This window comes from Oncorhynchus clarkii, chromosome 31 (genome assembly GCF_045791955.1).
Source record: "Oncorhynchus clarkii lewisi isolate Uvic-CL-2024 chromosome 31, UVic_Ocla_1.0, whole genome shotgun sequence".
Classification (NCBI taxonomy): Eukaryota; Metazoa; Chordata; class Actinopteri; order Salmoniformes; family Salmonidae; genus Oncorhynchus; species Oncorhynchus clarkii.
This window is the reverse complement of record NC_092177.1, coordinates 25,459,050-25,483,050: the sequence shown is the minus strand read 5'-3', so window position 1 is coordinate 25,483,050 and position 24,001 is coordinate 25,459,050. Positions and strand designations below refer to the sequence as shown.

General features: G+C 44.8%; 2 protein-coding genes across 2 annotated transcripts in view; both read right to left on the bottom strand.

Moving 5' to 3' along the window:
* Positions 1-5,523: 5,523 nt before the first annotated feature.
* LOC139390837 (uncharacterized protein C4orf50-like) lies at positions 5,524-20,669 on the bottom strand. Its single transcript, XM_071138232.1, has 20 exons — positions 20,265-20,669; positions 19,648-19,795; positions 17,579-18,478; positions 16,857-17,303; positions 16,800-16,824; positions 15,030-16,681; positions 14,798-14,917; positions 14,564-14,719; positions 14,369-14,485; positions 14,078-14,200; positions 13,636-13,689; positions 13,160-13,411; positions 11,100-11,210; positions 10,693-10,941; positions 9,678-10,323; positions 9,459-9,589; positions 9,281-9,334; positions 8,894-9,124; positions 8,422-8,556; positions 5,524-6,280 (listed from the first exon to the last, which is right to left on the bottom strand). Exons 1-20 carry the CDS (start codon positions 20,444-20,446, stop codon positions 6,104-6,106), a joined length of 5,910 nt encoding a protein of 1,969 aa, XP_070994333.1. The 5' UTR covers positions 20,447-20,669; the 3' UTR covers positions 5,524-6,103.
* A 1,197-nt stretch (positions 20,670-21,866) lies between these two features.
* Positions 21,867-24,001, bottom strand: part of LOC139390579 (janus kinase and microtubule-interacting protein 1-like) — a 51,362-nt gene continuing 49,227 nt past the window's right edge. Inside the window, exons 20-22 of the mRNA XM_071137786.1 lie at positions 23,334-23,540; positions 22,234-22,299; positions 21,867-21,917 (exon numbers count right to left, since the gene is read on the bottom strand). Of these exons, the coding sequence (XP_070993887.1) occupies positions 21,867-21,917; positions 22,234-22,299; positions 23,334-23,540 (324 nt within the window). The remainder of the gene's footprint in view (positions 21,918-22,233; positions 22,300-23,333; positions 23,541-24,001) is intronic.

Here is a 24,001-nt window from a genome sequence, read left to right as displayed (position 1 = left end):
TTAACTCTTTATTTAGCCATCTTACATATAAAACCTTATTTGTTCATCAAAAACGGTGAATAACTCACCACAGGTTAATGAGAAGGGTGTGCTTGAAAGGATGCACATAACTCTGCAATGTTGGGTTGTATTGGAGTCATTAAATCATTTCCCCTACACAGTCTGTGCCTGTATTTACTTTTCATGCCTGTGAGGGCAGAGAATCCACTTTCCACTTTCACACTTTCAAGGGCATCAGTGTCTTAACAGCGCGATTTGCCAAGGCAAGAAACTCTGAGCGCAGCCCTGTCCAGAAATCTGGCAGTGGCTTCTGATTAAATTCAATTTTCACAGAACCGCTTGCTGCAAGGCTCTACTGAGGCTCTCTTGTTCAGATATCAGTAAGTGTATAACGAATCCAGTTGTTTGTGTCATCCGTTTCGGGAAAGCACCTGAGTAATTGCGAACCCAGCTCACTCAGGTGCTTCGCTATATCACATTTGACATTGTCCTTAAGCTTGAGTTAATTTGCACACAAAAAAAGTATATAATGATGGAAATACCTGTGTGTGGTCCTTGTTACTGCAGACAGAGAAGAGCTCCAACTTCTTAATCAGCCTTAATTTTGTCCCGCACATTGAATATAGTTGCGGAGAGTCCCTGTGATCCTAGATTCAGATCATTCAGGCGGGAAAAAACATCCCCCAGACAGGCCAGTCGTGTGAGAAACTCATCATCATGCAAGTGGTCAGACAAGTGAAAATAATGGTCAGTAAAGAAAACTTCAAGCTCGTCTTTCAATAAAAAAGTGTCAATACTTTGCCCCTTGATAACCAGCGCACTTCTGTATGTTGTAAAAGCGTTACATGGCCGCTGCCTATATCATTGCATAATGCAGAAAATACACGAGAGTTCAGGGGCCTTGCTTTAACCATTTTCACTGTAGTGTCCAAAACCTCTTTCAAGCTGTCAGGCATTCCCTTGGCAGCAAGAGCCTCTCGGTGGATGCTGCAGTGAACCCAAGTGGCATCGGGATCATCTGCTTGCACGCGCATTACCACTCCACTATGTCTTTCTGTCATGGCTTTTGCACCATCAGTACAGAAACCAACACATCTTGACCACCAAAGTCCATTTGATGTCACAAAGCTGTCCAGAACTTTACAAATAGGATGTCTTCCTTAATTGACCCCCAATAAACGTAACAGACATACACCAGGAGCTGTGTCAGGCCCGCCACGTCTGTTGACTCATCCAGCTGTAACACATATAATTCACTGGCTTGTATGCGAAGCAGTAATTGTTTCAAAACATCTCCTGCCAGGTCACTGATGTGTCGTGAAACAGTGTTGTTTGATGGAGACATTGTCTGTATAGTTGTTCCAGCCATATCCGCGGCAGCTGGAAGGATTAAGTCCTCCACAATAGTATGGGTCTTGCCTGTCCTAGCCACTCGGTGGCTCACTATATAAGACACTTCTAGCCCCTTCTTATTAATGGTATCTGTTGCTTTTATACATGTCTTACTACTCGAATGTCGTCTTTATTCTCGCTCAAAAAACTCCCGTGGTTTATTTTTCAAATTGTCATGTTTAATTTATAAATGTCTGCGCAAGAGTGAAGGTTTCCTGCCAGAGAGTAACGGTTAATGTGATTGGATGTTAATTATTTGACTAGGCTACCTGTATTTGACATTGTGTTGTTATTTCACTGAACACTAGATGGTTTAATCTTATTTTTGGCAGTGAAACGAGGATATTCAGATGATTAAAAAAAACTCACCCAAATGTATAGCCCGTTGGAAAATATAAATGTACTGTTTGAAAATTTGAAGAAAAACAATATATATATATATATATATATACAGTTGAAGTTGGAAGTTTACATACACCATAGCCAAATACATTTAAACTCCATTTTTCATCATTCCTGACATTTAATCCTCGTAAAAATTCCCTGTCTTAGGTCAGTTAGGATCACCACTTTATCTCAATTATGTGAAATGTCAGAATAATAGTAGAGAGAATGATTTATTTCAGCTTTTATTTCTTTCATCACATTCCCAGTGGGTCAGAAATTTACATACACTCAATTAGTATTTGGTAGCATTGCCTTTAAATTGTTTAACTTGGGTCAAAAGTTTCGGGTAGCCTTCCACAAGCTTCCCACAATTAGTTGGGTGAATTTTGGCCCATTCCTCCTGACAGAGCTGGTGTAACTGAGTCAGGTTTGTAGGCCTCCTTGCTCGCATACGCTTTTTCAGTTCTGCCCACAAATTTTATATAGGATTGAGGTCAGGGCTTTGTGATGGCCACTCCAATACCTTGACTTTGTTGTCCTTAAGCCATTTTGCCACAACTGTGGAAGTATGCTTGGGGTCATTGTCCATTTGGAACACCCATTTGTGACCAAGCTTTAACTTCCTGACTGATGTCTTGAGATGTTGCTTCAATATGTCCACATAATTTTCCAACCTCATGATGCCATCTATTTTGTGAAGTGCACCAGTCCCTCCTGCAGCAAAGCACCCCCACAACATGATGCTGCCACCCCTGTGCTTCACGGTTGGGACAGTGTTCTTCGACTTGCAAGCATCCCTCTTTTTCCTCCAAACATGAAGATGGTCATTATGGTCAATCAGTTATTTTTTTGTTTCATCAGAGCAGAGAACATTTCTCCAAAAAGTACGATCTTTGTCCCCATGTGCAGTTGCAAACCTTAGTCTGGCTTTTTTATGGCGGTTTTGGAACAGTGTCTTTTTCCTTGCTGAGCGGCCTTTCAGGTTATGTCGATATAGGACTTGTTTTACTGTGGACATAGATACTTTGTACCTGTTTTCTACAGCATCTTCACAAGGTCCTTTGCTGTTGTTCTGGGATTGATTTGCACTTTTTGCACCTTTTCGCTCAGGTCCTGAGCTACAGGCAGTTAGATTTGGGTATATCATTTTAGGCTAACATTATAAAAAGGGTTCCTTCCTTAAATGATTCAAGAATGAATGATATATATCATTTTTTGACTTTATTTTATAAGTCAAAAAAATTTATGCTGCAGTTCCTCCACAACCCATACCTCATTCACCAAGTTTTCTCTTTTCTGTGTTCGTCCGACTGTGTGTGTGTTGGTGTATGGGTTTGAGGATGTGGGTGTACATGTTCTTATCGCCTCTCCTCTCTGTTTAGGGACTATTGAGCAACTCTCTCCCCAGATGATTGTATATCAAAACTCCCACCGTGTGTTGTGTACAAACACTTACAAGTAGACTTGTTAGGGAATACTCACATACACACACACTTTCTTTCTGCTGAGCTATGGGGTTTTACACCTTGAGGAGTTCACACAGCAGCAGACCACAGCAGGTGGTTATTAAGGCACTCTTGCCTCTAAAACGTGTGTGAGAGTATTCCCTAGCAAGTCTTTATGTAAGTGTTTGTACACAACACACAGTGGGAGTTTTGATATACAATTATCTGCATCCCATGGGGGGGGGGGGGGGGGGGTGCTCAATAGTCCCTAAACAGAGAGGAGATAAGTACAAGTACACCCACAGATTTATTTGGCTATTGAGAGTAGCATGTTGGAAAGTTTGCGATGACTGCCCTCTAGTGGTAAAATCAAGATTGTACACCGCAGTATAATCCAGAAAATACAGGACATACTACTATATCTGATGTCATCTAAACATTTATTCTCTTAATACAGTCTAAAGAAATCATTAGGAAATCAAATGACATCATATGCACAGAGTGATACAGAAATACATCCATGGCCATTCCCACAATCAGAGGAGGGACAAGTATGTAGTAGTCATGTGTCTCACACAGAATGTATTTTCTCTCTTTCAGATCAGAACAGAAAAGTAAAAGGTTATTAACTTCAGTTAGACTGTAGACAGAGACTGAGGAAATGAAAGGAGACTGATACCCACAGCCACAGGCACCCATACAGTACTGTTCATCCCAATGGCATACCTCCGGTTCTTTAATCATCTCAAAAAATATATATCCGTGACTAATTTCTATCCATCTGAATGACATGACTTCATCGAGTGATTAGATTCTACAGTAGAACATCTCAGACCTCAATCAAATTCATGATTGGATGAACAACCATGATCAACCATGATTGGATGAACAACCATGATCAACCATGATTGGCTTTTGTAAATACCCTGAACAAAAATAGAAATGCAGCACGCAACAATTTCTATGATTTTACAGAGTTACAGTTCATATAAGGAAATCAGTCAATTTAAATAAATTATTTAGGCCCTAATCTATTTATTTTACATGACCGAGAATACAGATATGCATCTGTGGGTCACCGATACCTTTAAAAAAGTAGCGGAGTGGATCAGAAAACCAGTGTGACCATTATTTGCCTCATGCAGCGTGACACATCTCCTTTGCATAGAGTTGATCAGGCTGTTGATTGTGGACTGTGTAATCTTGTCCCACTCCTCTTCAATGGCTGTGCAAAGTTGCTGGATATTGGCGAGAACTGGAACACACTGTGGTGCACGTCAATCCAGAGCATCCCAAACATGGTCAACGGGTAACATGTCTGGTGAGTATGCAGGTCATGTAAGAACTGGGACATTTCCAACTTCCAGGAATTGTGTACAGATCCTTGCGACATGGGGCTGTGCATTATCATGAAACATGAGGTGATGGCAGCGGATGAATGGCACGACAATGGGCCTCAGGATCTCATCACGGTATCTCTGTGCATGCAAATTGCCATAGATAAAATGCACTTGTGTTCGTTGTCCGTAGCTTATGCCTGCCCATACTATAACACCGCCGCCACCTGCCCATACCATAATCCCACCGCCATACCATAACTCTCCAACATTGACATCAGCAAACCGCACGGCAAATTCTCTAAAACAATGTTGGAGGCGGCTTATGGTTGAGAAATTAAACATTGAATTCTCTGGAAACAGCTCTGGTGGTCATTCCTGCAGTCTGCATGCCAATTGCACACTCCCTCAAAACTTGAGACATCTGTGGCATTGCGTTGTGTGACAACACTGCACATTTTAGTGTGGCCTTTTATTGTCCCTAACACAAGGTGCACCTGTGTAATGACCATGCTGTTTAATCATCTTCTTGATATGCCACAGCTGCCAGGTGGATGGATTATCTTGCCAAAAGAGAAATGCTCACTAACAGGGATGTAAAACAAATTTCTGCACCAAATTAGAGAGATATGATTTTTTTATGTGAATGGAACATTTCTGGGATCTTTCATTTCAACTCATGAAACATGGGACCAACACTTTACATTTTGCATTGATATTTTTGTTCAGTGTATAATGACAAAGAACTGAAATATCCAAGTCTTTGGTATGGACCTCTTTTTTATCCTATTTGGCTTGATAAAGGATCCAGTAAAATGGCCTAGCTTTATTACCATGAATGCACTTGATATCAGACAGGTTGTCAGATCCATTAGGCCAACCTTTGACCTTTTTGACACTTGTCACATACAGAATAATCTTGGAAACCCAGTGTTATTATTGTTGGAAGATGTGTTTGAAAAGAGACTAGAGCAAGCAGTGGAAGCAGGGCAGTAGCTCCACCCGCCTTTGCAAGTTACAGGCAAGTCTATGGGCCAAATGTTCCCTCCCCTTCCGAAATTCGAAAGATGCGAAATCGTGATTTGTCCAAAATTATCAGTGATGAAATATCACTGATCAAGTTCCTTGATAGTCGTCGCATCCCACAGTCTGTTGACAGACACTACAATAGCAGCTATATTACGTGCGTCTGTCCATGAGAGATTACACACAGAACAGTGGGGATTTTGATAGAGGTGATTAGAGATAATTTTGATAGAGGTGACAGTTAGAGGTGATTCGACAATCTCAGTGAGTATTATGTAGGCTATAAGGAACTGTCCATCGAAGCACAATGTCAAACTGGGCCACACAACTTCCCACATGTAGGCTGATGCTCTACTGTAGCCTTCCATTTCAAATTACTTTGGGCAGCGAGCGGTTATGAACGTTTGTGTCACAAGCAGGCAGTGTTTGACGATGTCATTAACTCTGGCCACTATAATCTCTCTGCAGGTAAGCATTCTTTGATTTGCAGCCACAGTGGCCCATCATCTTGTTCTCTCACTGATTGACAGTCACAGCGGCCCATCTTGTTCTCTCTCTGATTGGCAGGCACAGTGGCCTATCATCTGCTCCTCTCTCAGGAGAAGATTGGGGAGGGGCGGGGCTTACATGTCTGTCTGGAACAGGAACTTCCTCTAGTAACGCCACAGGAGCCAGACCTCGTCTGCCATTCACCTGAAACACATAGTCACTCAGTAAGCTATCTACAGTACAGCTGCACTCATCTGTTTAGATAGCAGTCTGCTAGATAGTAGTCTGTTTGGATAGCAGTCTGTTTGGATAGCAGTCTGTTTGGATAGCAGTCTGTTTGGATAGCAGTCTGTTTGGATAGCAGTCTGTTTGGATAGCAGTCGGTTAGATAGCAGTCTGGTTAGATAGCAGTCTGGTTAGAAAGCAGTCTGGTTAGATAGCAGTCTGGTTAGATAGCAGTCTGTTTGGATAGCAGTCTGTTTGGATAGCAGTCTGTTTGGATAGCAGTCTGTTTGGATAGCAGTCGGTTAGATAGCAGTCTGGTTAGATAGCAGTCTGGTTAGATAGCAGTCTGGTTAGATAGCAGTCGGTTAGATAGCAGTCGGTTAGATAGCAGTCTGGTTAGATAGCAGTCTGGTTAGATAGCAGTCGGTTAGATAGCAGTCTGGTTAGATAGTAGTCTGTTAGATAGTAGTCTGGTTAGATAGCAGTCTGGTTAGATAGCAGTCTGTTAGATAGCAGTCTGTTAGATAGCAGTCTGTTAGATAGCAGTCTGTTAGATTGTAGTCTGTAAGATAGCAGTCTGTTAGATATTAGTCTGTTAGATAGCAGTCTGTTAGATAGCAGTCTGTTAGATAGCAGTCTGTTAGATAGCAGTCTGTTAGATAGCAGTCTGTTAGATATCTCAGACACAGATCTGTTCAATTACAGTGCATTCAGAAAGCATTCAGACCCCTCGACTTTTTCCACATTTTGTTACGTTACAACCTTATTCTAAAATGGATTCAATAGTTTTTCTCCTCATCAATCTACACACAATACCCCATAATGATAAAGCAAAACTATTTAAAAATATATATATATATATATCACATTTAAATAAGTGTTCAGAACTTTTATTCAGTACCTTGTTAAAGCACTTTTGGCAACGAATACAGCCTCAAGTCTTCTTGGGTATGACGCTGCAAGCTTGGCACACCTCTATTTGGCAGGTTTCTCCCATTCTTCTCTGCAGATCCCCTCGAGCTCTGTCAGGTTGGATAGGGAACATCGATGCACAGCTATTTTCAGGTCTCTCCAGAGATTTTTGATCGGGTTCAAGTCCGGGCTCTGGCTGGGCCACTCAAGGACATTCAGAGACTTGTCCCGAAGCCACTCCTGCGTTGGCTGTGTGCTTAGGGTCATTGTCCTGTTGGAAGGTGAACCTTTGCCCCAGTCTGAGCAGATTCTGAATCTGGAGCAGATTGTCATCAAGGATCTCTCTGTACTTTGCTCCGTTCATCTTTCCCTCGATCCTGACTAGTCACTGAAAAAACATCCCCACAGCACGAGGTTTCCTCCAGACGTGACGCTTGGCATTCAGGCCAAAGAGTTCAATCTTGGTTTAATCAGACCAGAGAATCTTATTTCTCATGGTCTGAGTCTTCAGGTGCCTTTTGGTTTGGTCGAGCAGCCAGCTCTAGGAAGAGTCTTGGTGGTTCCAAACTTCTTCCATTTATGAATGATGGAGGCCACTGTGTTCTTGGGGAACTTCAATGCTGCAGACATTTTTTGGTACCATTCCCCAAATCTGTGCCTCGACACAATCCTGTCTGAGCTCTACGGACAATTCCTTCAACCTCATGGCTCGGTTTTTGTTCTGACATGCTCTGTCAACTGTGGGACCTTATATAGACAGGAGTGTGCATTTCCAAATCATGTCCAATCAATTTAATTTACCACAGGTGGACTCCAATCAAGTTGTAGAAACATCTCAAGGATGATCAATGGAAACAGGATGCACCTGAGCTCAATTACAATTCTCATAGCTAATGTCTGAATACTTACGCAAATAAGGTATATTTTTTTTTTATATACATTTGCTAAAATGTCTAAAAACCTGTTTTTCATTCATTATGTCATCATGGACTATTGTGTGTAGATTGATGAGGAAAAAATTTAATTTAATCAATTTTAGAATAAGGCCGTAACGTAACAAAATGTGGAAAAAGTCAAGGGGTCTGAATACTTTCCAGAATGCCCTGTACATACTCATGATGATCCGATATAAAGAGATTCAAGCTACAAGTTAATTCTGCAAGTTTATTGGTAAATGACTGTTGACTGGATGTTGTTGATTGGCCCACCTCGGCCTGACAGAAGCCGTCGTTGCGTGGGTTGCCTAGCAGCATGACGGTGTCTCCCTCTCTCAGGGCCAGCTCTCTGCTGGGGTGGAGGTTAGGACTGTCCTTCAGAGGGTTGTAGTTGTAGATGGCCACAAGCTGAAAGGCACGCCACACACACGCAGAGTACACACACAGACACACACACATTAATACACAAGCCCAGAAGAGATGACTGTAAATGTAGATATTTATGACTGCATCACATTTCATTATTTCATACAGATTTCAATGAAACACAGTAACTGAAAAGGAACACATCAAGACCGTTGGACTTGCTGAGTCGGGTGAGTAAGGTTTCAACTGCAGAGTGTGGCTGAATATGCAGTAAAAGATTAAAACGTTGGGTCAGGGTAAGTTTCCCAAAATGGTCAGGGCAAAAGTGATCATGTGGTGGGTGTGTCAATTTAGAAGTGGGCATGTCTGTAGAACTCACTGGTTGGATGAAGCCATTGTGTCGGTGTGTGGGCGGAGTCCTGCAGTCTCGGTAGGCAGGGTCTGTGCAGGGAGCAGCAGAAGCTGTGTTGACACGGGTGTGATCTGTCCTAAACTGGGTGTGTTTTCCCCTGTAGATGAGGTGGACCTTCTCCGCATAGAGACCGTTGGAGCCCAGGGTCTGAACACTGATGTGGACCTGGCCGGACAGATCCAGATTCTCCAGAATACACTGAAAGAGAGGACAGATACACACTGTCATCTTCAACCATTCAACTGATGATACGTAGAAACACCACACACAGTGATGAATATTATTGCATCATTAGAACAGGAAGAGGAGGAGGAAAGGTGGAGCATGTTGTCAAAGGACTGCTTCATACCGTACCTTCGTGCATGCAGAGCTCATGACAGACTTGTGGAACTCCCCTTCTACATAGATCTGTGGAGGGAGAAAGAGAGCGAGAGAGAGAGAGATGAGCAAGGCATACACAGAGCACCGAATGAACAACACCAAAGCCATCCATTTACATTCTAATGTATCCAAGGCGAGAGGAGCAGCCTACCATGTATCCATACACAAAGGTTCCGTTGCTGCAGCCCAGCTCATCCAGTGGCGGTCTCTCCCAACCAATCATGAGGCTGCTCTGTCCCACCGTCCTGATGACCTCAACAGAGCTCACCTCAGCTGGAGGTTCTAAGAGGGGCGGGACCAAAGACAATCAGACACGTATGCTATTCGTCAGGTGTACAGTCAACAGTGTGTATTGTGTAGGCTACTGCACCTGGTATAGCTCTGGGTTTGGGTGGTTTAGCTTGTTCAGGCTGGAGGTTGGAGAGGAGCTTCTTGATGCAATGATCCTCATCAGGCAGTCGTGACAACTCAGCAAGGGGAAGAGCAGTAGTGATGGGGGCCATTTTGGTGGGGGCTGTAGTTCCAGTGGTAATAGGTGGAGGGGCAGATTTGGTGGGGGCTGTAGTTCCAGCGGTAATAGGTGGAGGGGCAGATTTGGTGGGGGCTGTGTTCCACAAGGCAGTGGTAGTTTGTGCTTTAACAGTCCGGGCCACAGCGGTAGGAGGGGTATTAACAGGGGTTGTAACATTGGAGGTAGCAGAAGCAGAGCCAGTTTTAGAGAGGGGTTCTTTACCACTGCTAAGGGCAGTAGTGGTGGTGGTGGTGTAGACAGGAGGGCTGGTAGTTGGATGTGCTCTGTTTGGGGTCTGCTTAGAAGAGGTAGCACCATCACTGGTAGTTTTAGTGGGGGCAGTGGCAGATAGGAGACTAGTACTAGTAATAATAGGGGTAGTTGCTACAAGGGTATGCTTGGGTCGGTTGGGGGCAGCAGGGTTGTGGTTGGGGTATCCTGGGGAGTACCCCTGTCCTGGAGGGGGACTGGAGTAAACCTGGGGGCTGGTCTTGGAAGGGAAAACCTAGGGAGAGAATGGGTGACATGGTTGTGTAGACTATATTGGGACTTTGTGCATAAACAATATACATTTCCGGTCCTTCAAGCCTGGTTAGCATAGCATTGTGTGTTTTGATACTTAATTCTACTACAACTGAAGTTTCCGTTGAAAACAAGTTACTCAATATTTAATATGTGTCTGTTTTTTATATGAATGTGCAGTTTAAAGTGTTTCTTGTATTTGGATGTGTATTGTGGTGCTATACAGGCTCATCTGGAAAATAGACCTTGGTCTCAGTCTGACTCCCTGTCTAAATAAAGGTTAAATAAATCTAAAATAACTTGTGTGAAGGTAGGTAGCATAGAGTTTGTTGAAGCTGTACTATAGGCCTACCTGGTAGCTGTTGGAGAGAGTGTTCTGCAACTGCTGGTGAAGGTTGATGATCTTCCCTGGACTGGTCAGCTTCCTAGTCAGACTGGCACATCTCTCTGGCGAGGGGGAAGTCAGGATGAGTGGTCTCCCATTCTCCTCTAAGAAACGGGCAGGGACCAGGCCAGATTCCCCTTTCACCTCGGCATGGTACATCCCATGTCTGTCTGGAAGTCCAGTGACTTGGACTGATTCACCCGCAGAAAGGGGCAGCTGTAACAGAAATGTGTGGATAATATAAGCCTACTGTATAAGACATGCAACAAGATATCATTTGTTGTCATGTATTTATATTAATTAAAACAATGCTCTGTGACGGAATACTGTGTGCCACAGAAACTGAGAGATGTAATATTTCTATATCCAACTACCATTGGCAGTAGAGTGTGAGGCATGTTCGGAGAGGGGCAGTAGTCTGCTGTGGCCACACACACTCTGAAGTGTTCCCTCCTACTGCCTTCAGACACAGCTTTACTCAGCTCCTAGGGAGAGAGCACAACCCCTCAGAGATGGCCAGGGAAACCCCTTACACAGGTGTGTTATGTTATAAACCCCTTCAGCTGGTGTGAGGTATGTTTCTGTATTACACAGTGGTGGGAAAAGTACCCAATTGTCATACTTGAAAAAGTAAAGTTACGTTAATAGAAAATGACTCAAGTAAAAGTGAAAGTCACCAAGTAAAATACTACTTGAGTAAAAGTATTTGGTTTTAAATATACTTATGTATCAAAAGTAAATGTAAAAGTATACATCATTTCAAATGCCTTATATTAAGCCAACCAGACGGCACCATTTTCTTTTATCTTTTTTATTTACAGATAGCCAGAGGCACACTGCAACATTCAGAACTCTTTTCCATTATTGAGTGAGTCCACCAGATCAGAGGCAGTAGGGATGACCAGGGATGTTCTCTATTGAGTGAGTCCTCCAGATCAGAGGCAGTAGGGATGACCAGGGATGTTCTCTATTGAGTGAGTCCACCAGATCAGAGGCAGTAGGGATGACCAGGGATGTTCTCTATTGAGTGAGTCCTCCAGATCAGAGGCAGTAGGGATGACCAGGGATGTTCTCTATTGAGTGAGTCCACCAGATCAGAGGCAGTAGGGATGACCAGGGATGTTCTCTATTTAGTGAGTCCACCAGATCAGAGGCAGTAGGGATGACCAGGGATGTTCTCTTGATAAGTGCGTGATTTGGACCAGTTCCCTGAACTGCTAAGCATTCAAAATGGTAGGCCTTAATAACGGAACACTAGTCACTTTAATAAGGTTTACATATTTTAGCTTTACTCATCTCGTATGTATATACTGTATTCTATTTTACTGTATTTTAGTTCACGCCACTCCAATATTGCTCATCCTAATATTTATATATTCCTTAAATCCATTATTTTTCTTTTAGGTTGTGTGTATTGTGTGTATTGTGTGTGTTGTTGTGAATTGTTAGATATTACTGCACTGTTGGAGCTAGAGACACTACACCTCCAACAACATCTGCTAAACATGTGTATGTGTCAAATAACATTTCATTTGAAATGTATGGAGTACTTCTGGGTGTCAGGGAAAATTATGGAGAAAAATTACAGAATTTTATTTAGTAATGTAGTGAAATAAAAGTAAAAGTTGTCAAAAATATGAATAGTAAAGTACAGATTCCCCAAAAAACTACTTAAGTACTACTTTAAAGTATTTTTACTTTAGTACTTTACACTACTGGTTTCACACTGTACTAAGATGAGTTAGTGGTTCAGTGCAGTGGTATGGTGTCACGGTCGTCATATGGAGGAGACCAAGGCGCAGCGTGGTAAGCGTCCATACTTCTTTAATGAAAGAACAAACACTGAAGCTAATATGGCTAGTGCAGACAGGCAACTAAACATAGAATAACAACCCACAAAATACCCAAGGAATATGGTTACCTAAATATGGTCCCCAATCAGAGACAACGATAAACAGCTGCCTCTGATTGAGAACCAATCTAGGCAACCATAGACATATAAACACCTAGACTTACAAAACCCCCTAGACATACAAAACCCCCTAGACATACAAAAACCCCTAGACAATACAAAACCCCCTAGACATACAAAAACCCCTAGACAATACAAAACCCCCTAGACAATAGAAAAACTAAACCAACCACCCTCGTCACACCCTGACCTAACCAAAATAATAAAGAAAACATGGATAACTAAGGTCAGGGCGTGACATATGGTGTGTTACTGTGGTGCGTTTCAAACCTCTCCTCGGGGATCGGAAATTTCACAATTTTGTTGTTGCCCTGCACTAACTCACCTGAATCGAGTAGTTAAGGGCTTGATTAGTTGACAAGTTTAATCCGGTGTACTAGCTGTGGAATAGCTTGAATATATGGAACGGCTGGGGGTCCTCAAGGAGAGGTTTGAAAACCTCTCTGTTACCACATCTCTTACCTGTGCTGCGGAGGCTGCAGCAGAGGTCTGTGAGGCTGCAGGTGGGAGAAGGTGGGTGTTCTCCTGCAGAGCTGCAGTGGATGGGGGTGTGAAGGTGCTGGCGTAGTCCTGCAGTACTGTGTCATTAAGCAGGTCCTCAGCCTCCTGGGTCAGATTGTAGTCCAGGCAGCCATACCGACGCAGGGCTCGCATCAACTGCACCAGTAGACTGTTCCTCTGCTGGCACTTCACCACCAGACATGACAGCTTGGCCTGCCATCGGACAGATCATCAGTCAATCAAAACCAAAACCCGGCAGCTTGGCTTGTCATTGGACAGATCATTAGTCAATCAAAACCAAATCATTACAGCATGGCCTGCCATTGGATACAACAGCTGTCAGTCAAAACAAGTCCAACACCAAATCTTATTTTAGCTTCAAACAACCATGTATCAAACCAGACTAACAGACTACCCCCATTCTCCACCCCCCTCACCTTTAGAGGAGCTATGTCCAGATCCGTCTGACTCTTTCTCAGGAGGACATTGTACTGGAGAAAGTCAGGAGAGACAAAGCCATTAGACTAAATACACGGACTGGAAATAACAACAAAGCATTACAGTAAACCAAAAACACTGACCACAAATACAGCTCTTTTGATATTGTAAAAGCTCTCTTCCAATACAATTCATTCTGCATGTCTTTGAACAAACATCACTCTAAGCAGAGAGCTGTGGTTTTATCAGACTAGGATGAAGTTGCTCCTTGACACTGATCTCAGGTCAGTTTTGAATTTTCTTCCTAACAGGTAAGGCTCGGGATTCGGGGATGGTAGAGTATTAAGCTGATTCTAAATCTGTGCAAAAGGATGCCTTCTACCTAAATTGGTAAACTTAAGGGTAACTTTTACCAATCTTAGCTGACAAAAGGCAGTTTACCTTATTTCTGATGTCATCATAGCGCACCCTCAGTAAGGTGAGTGTGTTGCTCCAGTCCTCTCTGCTGCCCTGCTCTCCCTTCAGGGATGTGTACTCTGAACTCAGCTCCTTCAGAGCAACACTCTGCGTGAACGATCACAAATTCAGGTATACAGTACACACATAGAAAGATTTAGTCAACACACACACCTTGGCTTCGAGTTCAGCCTGAAGCAACACACACCTTGGCTTCGAGTTCAGCCTGAAGCAACACACACCTTGGCTTTGAGTTCAGCCTGAAGCAACACACACCTTGGCTTTGAGTTCAGCCTGAAGCAAGCTGAACTTCTCTTGGATCTTGATCCTCAGTGTGTGAGCATCGGTCTTCTCTCTCTCCAGACACAATAGTCTGCTCTTCACCTCTCCCAACTAACAACAGACACAGCCAGTGGGTTATCATGACATGACTATGGTGGTTAGTGAGAGCGATACTTTCTCTATCCATACCTCTGCTCTCAGTGTGTGGTTTTCCCTCTTTGTTTTCTCCACCTCCTTGGTTTCCTCTCTCATCCCCTTCACCTCATTGGCTGCCTTTCCCGCCCTCTTCTCAGCCTCCTCTCGTCTGACCTCAGACACACCCAGCTCACGGTACCACCTTTGAGCCTGCACACACAGATTCTGTTCAGTCATGGTTCTGACCTCTCCTCTGATTGGCCAAGACAGGAAGAAAGGAGCGCTCACCTCTGATTGGGTCTTCTTCAGTACCTCTCGTGAGTTTCTGAGTTCTAACCCCAGCGACTCGATCTCCCTCATCAGTTCACTCTGCTCCATATCTGTTCCCTCTTTCTCTCCCAAGTGGTCCTGGATACGGGGATATGCTATAACTCACACAACCCTGCGACACGCTACTACTGACAGAAACTCAGTGCCAACATACATAACAACTCACACAAGTACAAAGATTCCCTCCTACCTGTGCGGACTGTGCCAGACGGATGGTCTTGTAGGAGTAGACTGTGGCCAGACATCTATGAGTGACATTACCATCATCATGCATTTTTGGCATCTGACCCCCTCTCTCTGTAGCCACAACCTCTGTCCGTGTTGCCTTGCCAACGTGGTTCTCTGAGGGCTGCTGGCTGTGGCTTCGCCCCTGTAACAGCAGCTGATTCCGTAGAGTAGCGACGTCCATCTGCAATTGGTCTCTCTCCTCTGTGAGCTGTTCTCTCTGAACATCCATTGACTGAACTAGCTGCTCTTTCTCTTCTTTTAGATCAGAGACAAACTGGTCCACCTGGTACCGCTCTCGTGTTTGAAGGCTGAGAGATGACAGCTTGTCTCTTTCCTGCTCTAGACGGCTGAGTGTCTGTGTTAGCTGGTCTCTCTGTCCCTTTAAACCACACATTGACTGCATCAACTGGTCTCTCTCATCTTTTTGGCCGAAGAGAGACTGCGAGAGCTTGTCTCTCTCCTCCTGGAGTCCAGACATTGACTGAACTAGCTGGTCTCTCTCCTCCTGGAGTCCAGACATTGACTGAACTAGCTGGTCTCTCTCCTCCTGGAGTCCAGACATTGACTTAACTAGCTGGTCTCTCTCCTCCTGTAGTCCAGACATTGACTGAACTAGCTGGTCTCTCTCCTCCTGGAGTCCAGACATTGACTGAACTAGCTGGTCTCTCTCCTCCTGGAGTCCAGACATTGACTGAACTGGCTGGTCTCTCTCCTCCTGGAGTCCAGACATTGACTGAACTAGCTGGTCTCTCTCCTCCTCGAGTCCAGACATTGACTGAACTAGCTGGTCTCTCTCCTCCTCGAGTCCAGACATTGACTGAACTAGCTGGTCTCTCTCCTCTTTTAAACCACACATTGACCGCGTCACCTTGTCTCTCTCATCTTTCAGACCACAGAGGGACCTTGTCAGCTGTTCTTTCTCTTCTTTTAAACCGCAGAGTGACTTATGGATCTGGTCTCGTTCTTCTTTCAGAACCCACATGGAGCGTGTTAGCTGGTGTTTCTCCTCTGTCTGACTGCTAAGTGAGAGGGCTACCTGTTCTCTTTCCTCTTTGAGATCACTGAGATAGCCAATCAGCTCGTCCCTCTTCTCTCTAAGCCTGCACGTTGACTCCGTGGTCAAACGGTCCTCCTGCTGACCACACACTGACTCAACCGTGTGGTCAACCTGTGGTACACCACTATTCACTGACCCTGGCGTCTGATCACCTTGTAAACTGGTCACAACCCCTACTGTGGGTTGACCCTGTTGAGCGTGCACTGAGCCGACCGCATGCTCACCCTGTTGACCGCACTCTGACTCTGACTCAGTGGTCAAACCACTGTCACCCTGCTGTAGGCCTAGCTGACCGCTCTCGACCCGTCTTTCCTGCAGCTCTATGATAGTGTTGAGGTCATCCTCAGTCTTCCTGGTTAGTTCAGTGATGAGACCTCCCTGCTCCAGGTTCTCCTGCTCCAGCCTGGTGCTCTCCCTCTCTAGCAGGGACACTTGCAGCCTGAGCTGGACTAGCTCCCTCTCACTCTCCCCCTCCTGGCTCTCTATGTGGGCTAGGAGCTCCTGGATACGCCTGCCCAGGGCCCGGTTCTCCTGGTTCAAGGCTAGGGCTAGGTCATCTTGGGCTAAGGCATACAGGGACAGGTCATCCTGGGCTAAGGCTAGGATAGTATCATTCTGATATGGAGTTGCAGTGAGGTCTCTGCAACTCTGGGGTATGAGGTTTGGAGTTGACACCTTGTTTTCCTGGACATTTGTCATGCTCTCGCCTACAAGCGAGGACCCCTGCTCCACCTCGCAGGCCCCTGTTTCTCCCTGTGCCCTGAGTTTACATTTCAGTCGGGCGTTCTCCTCGGTCACCCTGTGCAGCTGGTCCTGTGTGTGTCGTAGAGTGCTCTCCAGCTGGTCCCTGTGGTCCCGGAGTGAGTCCATGTCGCCCCCCATGCTCCTGTAAGCCTCTTTCAGGGCCTCAGTCTCCTCGCTTGTCCCCTCCTCCAGGTTGAGAGAGGGGAAGCCCCCAGGACCAGGACACCAGTCCCTCAGGGAAAACTCCCCCAGACCCTCAACGCTCTTAGTACCCAGGGATATGAGGCCGGGGTTCTGGCTACGGTGGCCTGAGAGGTTCAGGAGGTCCGGCTGGGGCAGAGGCAGAGTGGAGTTTTCCTGCGACCTCTCTGTTGCTCCATGGTGTTGAGCAGAGGGGTATGTGTCTAGTGAAGACTGGCCTGGGATCATCTTCACCTGCATAGATGATGAACACTAAACATTAGAGGTTCATCAAAAAGCAGATCCCAGTCTCAAACACACAAGCCGGCCACACTCGTTAGTTCCTCTGTAGTTACTCAGATCAACATTCCACTTTGGACCCATGATAATCCCACATTATAATCCATTTTACAATCCTAAAATAAGGTTAGCTTATAATCGTAATCATTCACATTCTTGAGGCTTAACTCTCCAACTCTTACACTGATTTACAGAGTCCCCTCTACATGAACTTTCATCTCATCACTCACCGGGTCAGTGTTGTTCACAGAGCAGGGAACTGGTTGACCCAGGCCAGGGGTGTTTGGCAGGGAGGTAGCCAGGCTGGGGGTAGAGACAGGGCTGGGGTCAGTAGAACCCAGGCTGTGGTTGGTCTGTCTCAGAGTGTGGCTGACCCTCTGACACAGTCTCTGGTTCTCCTCTTGCAGCTCCTCCACCTCCTCCATCAGTGAGCTCTCTGTCAGCTTCAGTCTGTGGACCACCGTCTTCATCTCCTCCAACGTACAGGACAAGAAGTGGTTGTTCTCCTGCGCTTCCTCCAACTGTTCCATCAGCCCCCTCTGCTCCGCCAGCCCCTGCTCCTCCCTCTCCAGCAGAACCCTGAGGTCCTCCTGGAGGCTGAGGATGAAGCTTCTCAGTCTAGCCTCACCCCCCAGAGTCTCACCATCATCCCCTTCCTCCCCCTCTCTTTCTCCCTCTATTTCTCTATCATCCGCTCCCTGCTTCTGCTGGAGCTGTTGTCCGTAGTGTCTCCGCTGTGTCTTCGCCTCACCGTCCTCCTCCTCTCCTTCTCCTTCCTCCCTTGGGTGGGGCAGTCTCTCTGTCTCTGTTCTCTGTTGGCCTGAGGTTGGTACCATGATGGACTTGACATTGTCTGCAGTAACGGAGTTGGTGCTAGCTGTGTTGACAGGGGCTATGTAGGTGGCAGCAGATATGTTCATCTCCAGCACCGGTTGCTCCAGCTGGTAGAGTCTGGTCTGCAGGCCCTGCTCTCTGTCTCTGGCCAGGCCTAGCTTGTGGTGCAGCTGGCTCTTAAAGTGCTCAAAGTACTGAGACTGGCGGCCCATCTCCTCTTCTTTAGCCCTGAGCTGGGCCTGGCAGCGCCGCAGCCTCTCCCTCCACACACGATCCCCACGCTCCTTCTCCTGGGACTGAGACAGAGACAGGGAGATTACAATAACTTACACCTGAGCTACAATAGAGTTATGATACTCGCATACTCCCTGCATTCTCCTTCTTCTTACAATTACAATAAAGTACAATAAATTACCCTACACTAATACCTGAGTTACAACAGGTTTACACTACACTAATACCTGAGTTACAACAGGTTTACACTACACTAATACCTGAGTTACAACAGGTTTACACTACCTGAGTTACAACAGGTTTACACTACACTAATACCTGAGTTACAACAGGTTTACACTACCTGAGTTACAACAGGTTTACACTACCCTAATACCTGAGTTACAACAGGTTTACACTACACTAATACCTGAGTTACAACAGGTTTACACTACCTGAGTTACAACAGGTTTACACTACCTGAGTTACAACAGGTTTACACTACACTAATACCTGAGTTACAACAGGTTTACACTACCTGAGTTACAACAGGTTTACACTACACTAATACCTGAGTTACAACAGGTTTACACTACCTGAGTTACAACAGGTTTACACTACACTAATACCTGAGTTACAACAGGTTTACACTACACTACCTGAGTTATAACAGGTTTACACTACACTACCTGAGTTACAACAGGTTTACACTACACTAATACCTGGGTTACAACAGGTTTACACTACCTGAGTTACAACAGGTTTACACTACACTAATACCTGAGTTACAACAGGTTTACACTACCTGAGTTACAACATGTTTACACTACACTAATACCTGAGTTACAACAGGTTTACACTACACTAATACCTGAGTTACAACAGGTTTACACTACACTACCTGAGTTATAACAGGTTTACACTACACTACCTGAGTTACAACAGGTTTACACTACACTAATACCTGAGTTACAACAAGCTTACACTACCTGAGTTACAACAGGTTTACACTACACTAATACCTGAGTTATAACAGGCTTACACTACACTACCTGAATTACAACAGGTTTACACTACACTAATACCTGAGTTACAACAAGCTTACACTACACTACCTGAGTTACAACAGGTTTACACTACACTAATACCTGAGTTATAACAGGCTTACACTACATGTACAGTACAGCTTCCAGTACTCATATGTTTGCTATGCCTCATTGAAGCTCATGTAAAGCTCAATTATGTCTCTCACCATGGAGCGTACCTCCTCCCTCAGCGTGTGGAGCCGCTCATCCAGCCTCTGGCGCTGCAGCATGCTGGGGCAGTGGAGGACTGAGTTGGAAGTAAGGTCCTCCACCTTCTGTAGCAGGCTCTTTTCTGACACCTCCAACTCTCTAATCCTGCACAGGAGGACAACATGACTCATTAGATCACATTTATTTTTCATAGCATTACATGATTAGCATAGCATTACATGATTAGCATAGCATTACATGATTAGCATAGCATTACACGATTAGCATAGCATTACATGGTTAGCATAGCATTACATGAATAGCATAGAATTGCATGAATAGCATAGCATTACATGATTAGCATAGCATTACATTAGCATTCAACAGAGATGAGACATCCTACTGTCAAATTGTTTTTACCTGTCATAAGTCCAAGAGAAAATAGAAGTGTGCACACATACCTTACTGACTGCGATGTTTGAAATAAACCCCACACAGTGATATCATGCTAAGAGGTAACCAACAGTCTGTTACTATGGCAAAATGCTACAGGATGTGCAATGTGATATGGTTGTGGCCATATGTTGTAGCTGTGTGATACATGATCCCTGTCTCTATGTCACCTGCTCCTCACCTGCTGTGCAGAGCGCTCTCAGACTCAGTGAAGGAGCTGACGTTGTCTCTCAGGCTGTGCTCTAGAAGCTTCACTCTGACAGTCAGAACCTGGAGGTCCGGGGTGCCAGTGGGACCTGTTACCATGGTTACAGAGTGAGCTCCGGTTCCGGTCCCCGCTGTTGTAATCATGTTCCCCTCCATGGTTGTTGTTCATGGGTGACCTCTTCTCTAGAACCTGCAAACCAACAGTTTCCATTCAGAAACCTTACTGATCCTCTCCCTGCATTCATCCACTGTCCGGTAGCAAACCAACAAACACACTCCTTCTCCAACCTCAGTAACACCCCCCTCTCTTTCTCAAAAACTGCCTCCCCTCTCCTCTTTCTCTATATACCTCTCTGACCTCCCTCTTTCTCTCCCTTCGCTTCTTTGTCCTCTCTTCCATCTCTTTCTTGACCCTTTGCTGTGGTGTAACACACACACACACACACACACACACACACACCACACACCACACACCACACACACACAAATTGCATTAATCATGAGAGCAGCAGCTCGGCTGCAGCAAGTAGCTGACTAGCTTCAGACATGCGTCTAAAGTTACCTCACCACCTCCTCTCCCTAACCACAACAAGCCCCTCCCCCTCATCCCATCACCTATCTCTGCCAGTTAGCCAAGTTACTGCGTAACTCTGATTAAGCTAATGAATGAATGCAATGTGAAGCCAATGGATAACTCAGAACTGCAGAACAGAGCTGAAGGAGGAAGTATTTGCATTGGGTTTGTTTTGTCAAGGTACCTAAAGTTAGTCATAATTGTAAAATACAGTGCTGTGATAATATAAAGTAACTTACATACTGAAGAGTCTTTGTTGTCGTCCACCGTCTAGACTCCTCCCGTCCCCTCAGTCCTCTGGTGTCTCTACTGCGGTACCTACTAAGAGCTTTCACTTCTTACCCTTTCAACGTGGCCGTGACAGACGTTTCCATGGAGACCTTCATGCGCTGAGCTTTCCGGGAATGTCCAGTGCCCACGACTTGGTTAGTCTGTGTTAGAAAGGCCATTTGCTTTCTTTCCCCCTCCCCATCTTTCCCCCTTCTTCTTCTTCTCCTCCTCTTTCTCCCTCCTCTCCGATTGCACTCTTTCGTTGTGTGGTTCTAAATTCATCTGAGGCACTGTCTCAATCAATGTTGTCCTTATTGATCCGCTTCAGTGTTGCAGCCACAATGTTTAGGATTTTTAGAACTCACGTTAGAGCTAATTGTTCCACTTCCAGAAACTGTAGGCGAGACTTCCTTTCTATTAAAAAAACACTGATATACCTCTCTTTATACGTCTCTGGGATTTGTTCACTTTTCAAAGTCATGGTTTTGTTATGTTCTGCATCCCAGGTTAAAAGTGCATGTTTATCAAAAAAGGCCATAAGGTTTGTGAACCATCTAAAAACAAAACATACAAAAAAACAAACATGTGTTTCTTCCTCACTCTCCAGCTGAGCGCCTTGGCACCTGAGGAAACAGACAAATGGTGGTCAGCGTCATCGTCCTGTTATTACACAGTATGAGGGAGGCTGCGTAGCTCTGTGTCATTACCTGATGTCGGTCCGTGTCAGTGTCATTAAGGCCCAATAATAAAAGCTAGAGAGAAAAACACAAAGAGGAAGAAGAACTAAACAAATCATAATAATGTTAAAGAATGTTAAAAAAAAGGAGAGAAGAAGACACGTTACTGTTCAGAATTCTAACTGAAGAGTCCTACTGCCTGCTCTCATGACCCACAACCACAGGAGGCTGGTGAAGGGAGGCTTATAATAATAGTTGGAATGAAGTGAATAGAGTGGTACCATGTGTTTGATACCATTCATTTTGTTTCCTTCCAGCCATTACCATGAGCGTAGCCTCCCCAAATTAGGTTCCACTAGCCACCTGTGCCCACAACACATACATAGATGTTTCTTAGACAGAGAGAGAAATGACATATATACCTTTTCTTCAATTTCCTTGACTTGTCTCTTTTGCATGTCAATCATGCCTTCCAACTGTCTTATTCTCTGTAAGGCAAACAACACAGAACATATGGTTCAGGAGGTCAACTTCCTACTGACCACAGTCTCTGTATTATAGTTTAGAAGTAGAACAAATAAATGGTTTTGGTTGTTAAACAGTTGCTAATGAAAGTGACGACAAGCCTTACCACATGTATTCCCAGAAGCTGCCCTACTCTCATGTTACCATGGCAGCTGTTGCAGAGCATCAAATTAAAAAAATCATGCTGCCATGACAACGAGCAAGTGGAACAATGGTGAATCTTTGTCCAGACCACATGAGCTGATTTGCTGACCGACCTTTGGTCTTGGCTACACACGCACGCACACTTCCAATTGCTCCTTTACTCTCCTCTAAACACTATTTGAGACAGACTCAGACAAGCGTGAAATCCAAAACCTTCACTGGAAGCAAACCAGTCCACTGGTAAGTAATCCTGATAGAGTTATGAAACACTGGAACCACACTGATCACATTCTCGTGGCTGACCTGAACCCTAAAAGCTGCTTAGATCATAACCACGGGAGGCTGAGTCAGCCAGAGGAGAGGCAGGGTCTGGAAAATAGCTGGTTTTGGGGGACAGGATTAGGTTGAGATTCCTGTATTGCACCCAGCAGGGCTGGTGGAGGAGAGACCAATGAAGAGAAGACTAGGAAAAATGTCTCAGCTGCAGGTCGGTTATGGAGAATGTTCTATTATAATTGATGTCTTTAGTAAACTCCTATTGTGTTATTGATTGGACAGTTGATGGTTAGTTTCTGAAGCAAGGAGTGTTGAGGTTAGGAGTGTCGTGTTGAGGTTAGGAGTGTTGTGTTGAGGTTAGGAGTGTCGTGTTGAGGTTAGGGGTGTCGTGTTGAGGTTAGGGGTGTCGTGTTGAGGTTAGGAGCATAAAGACTAATAGAATAAGGATAGGACTTCTGTGAAATGTTGAGGTTTGGTGGAATACACAAAATACAAGGAAACACAAACACACACACACAAGCAGGAGGGATACTGCATCTTTTCTCTGTGGCGGCTGCAGGTTAAGGCCTTTCCTTACCTGCTGGGCCTGCTGTAGGAGCTCCAGGCGCTCCTGTAAGATCTGACTGTCATACTGGCGGCTTTGCCTGAGCATCTGTCTCCGCAGTTTGTCCACGGCTAGCCCCAGCTCCTCCCTCTGCCTGTCCGACAGAGACTCTGCGACCGCACGCCCCCCCGGCTCCTGCTGCAGAGCGCTATACAGAGTCGCCTCCAGCTCTGCGATCCTCTGCCATACAGCCACATACACAGGTACGCCACTGTGATCATGGCCGAGATGGAAAACACTGTTCCGCTTTATATCTAGTGTCACTATAATGGTGTGTTTTTCATGGTAATTGCATGGTAACTACAGTGTAGGTACTAAGTCCACTTTGTTACATAATACTTACAACTGTTACGCCTTATAATGTCAGTGTAGTGACCACGTAAATACATGCTTCTATTGACACTGTATAAAGTGGAACTAAAAACACAAAAACACACAGTGAATCAAATGAATAAATGATGGTGAGTGCAATATACTCCTGTTGTTACCTGACTCATGGTGGTAGTGACTGTTAAATCAAGTTAGAGATGGGAAGAATGTAAAACATACAGGCTTCTCTGTACTGGGAACATTCACACATCTCCAGTCTACGTTTAGTTCCTCTTGACACACAGCCTCAATAGAATTACACACGTCACTGA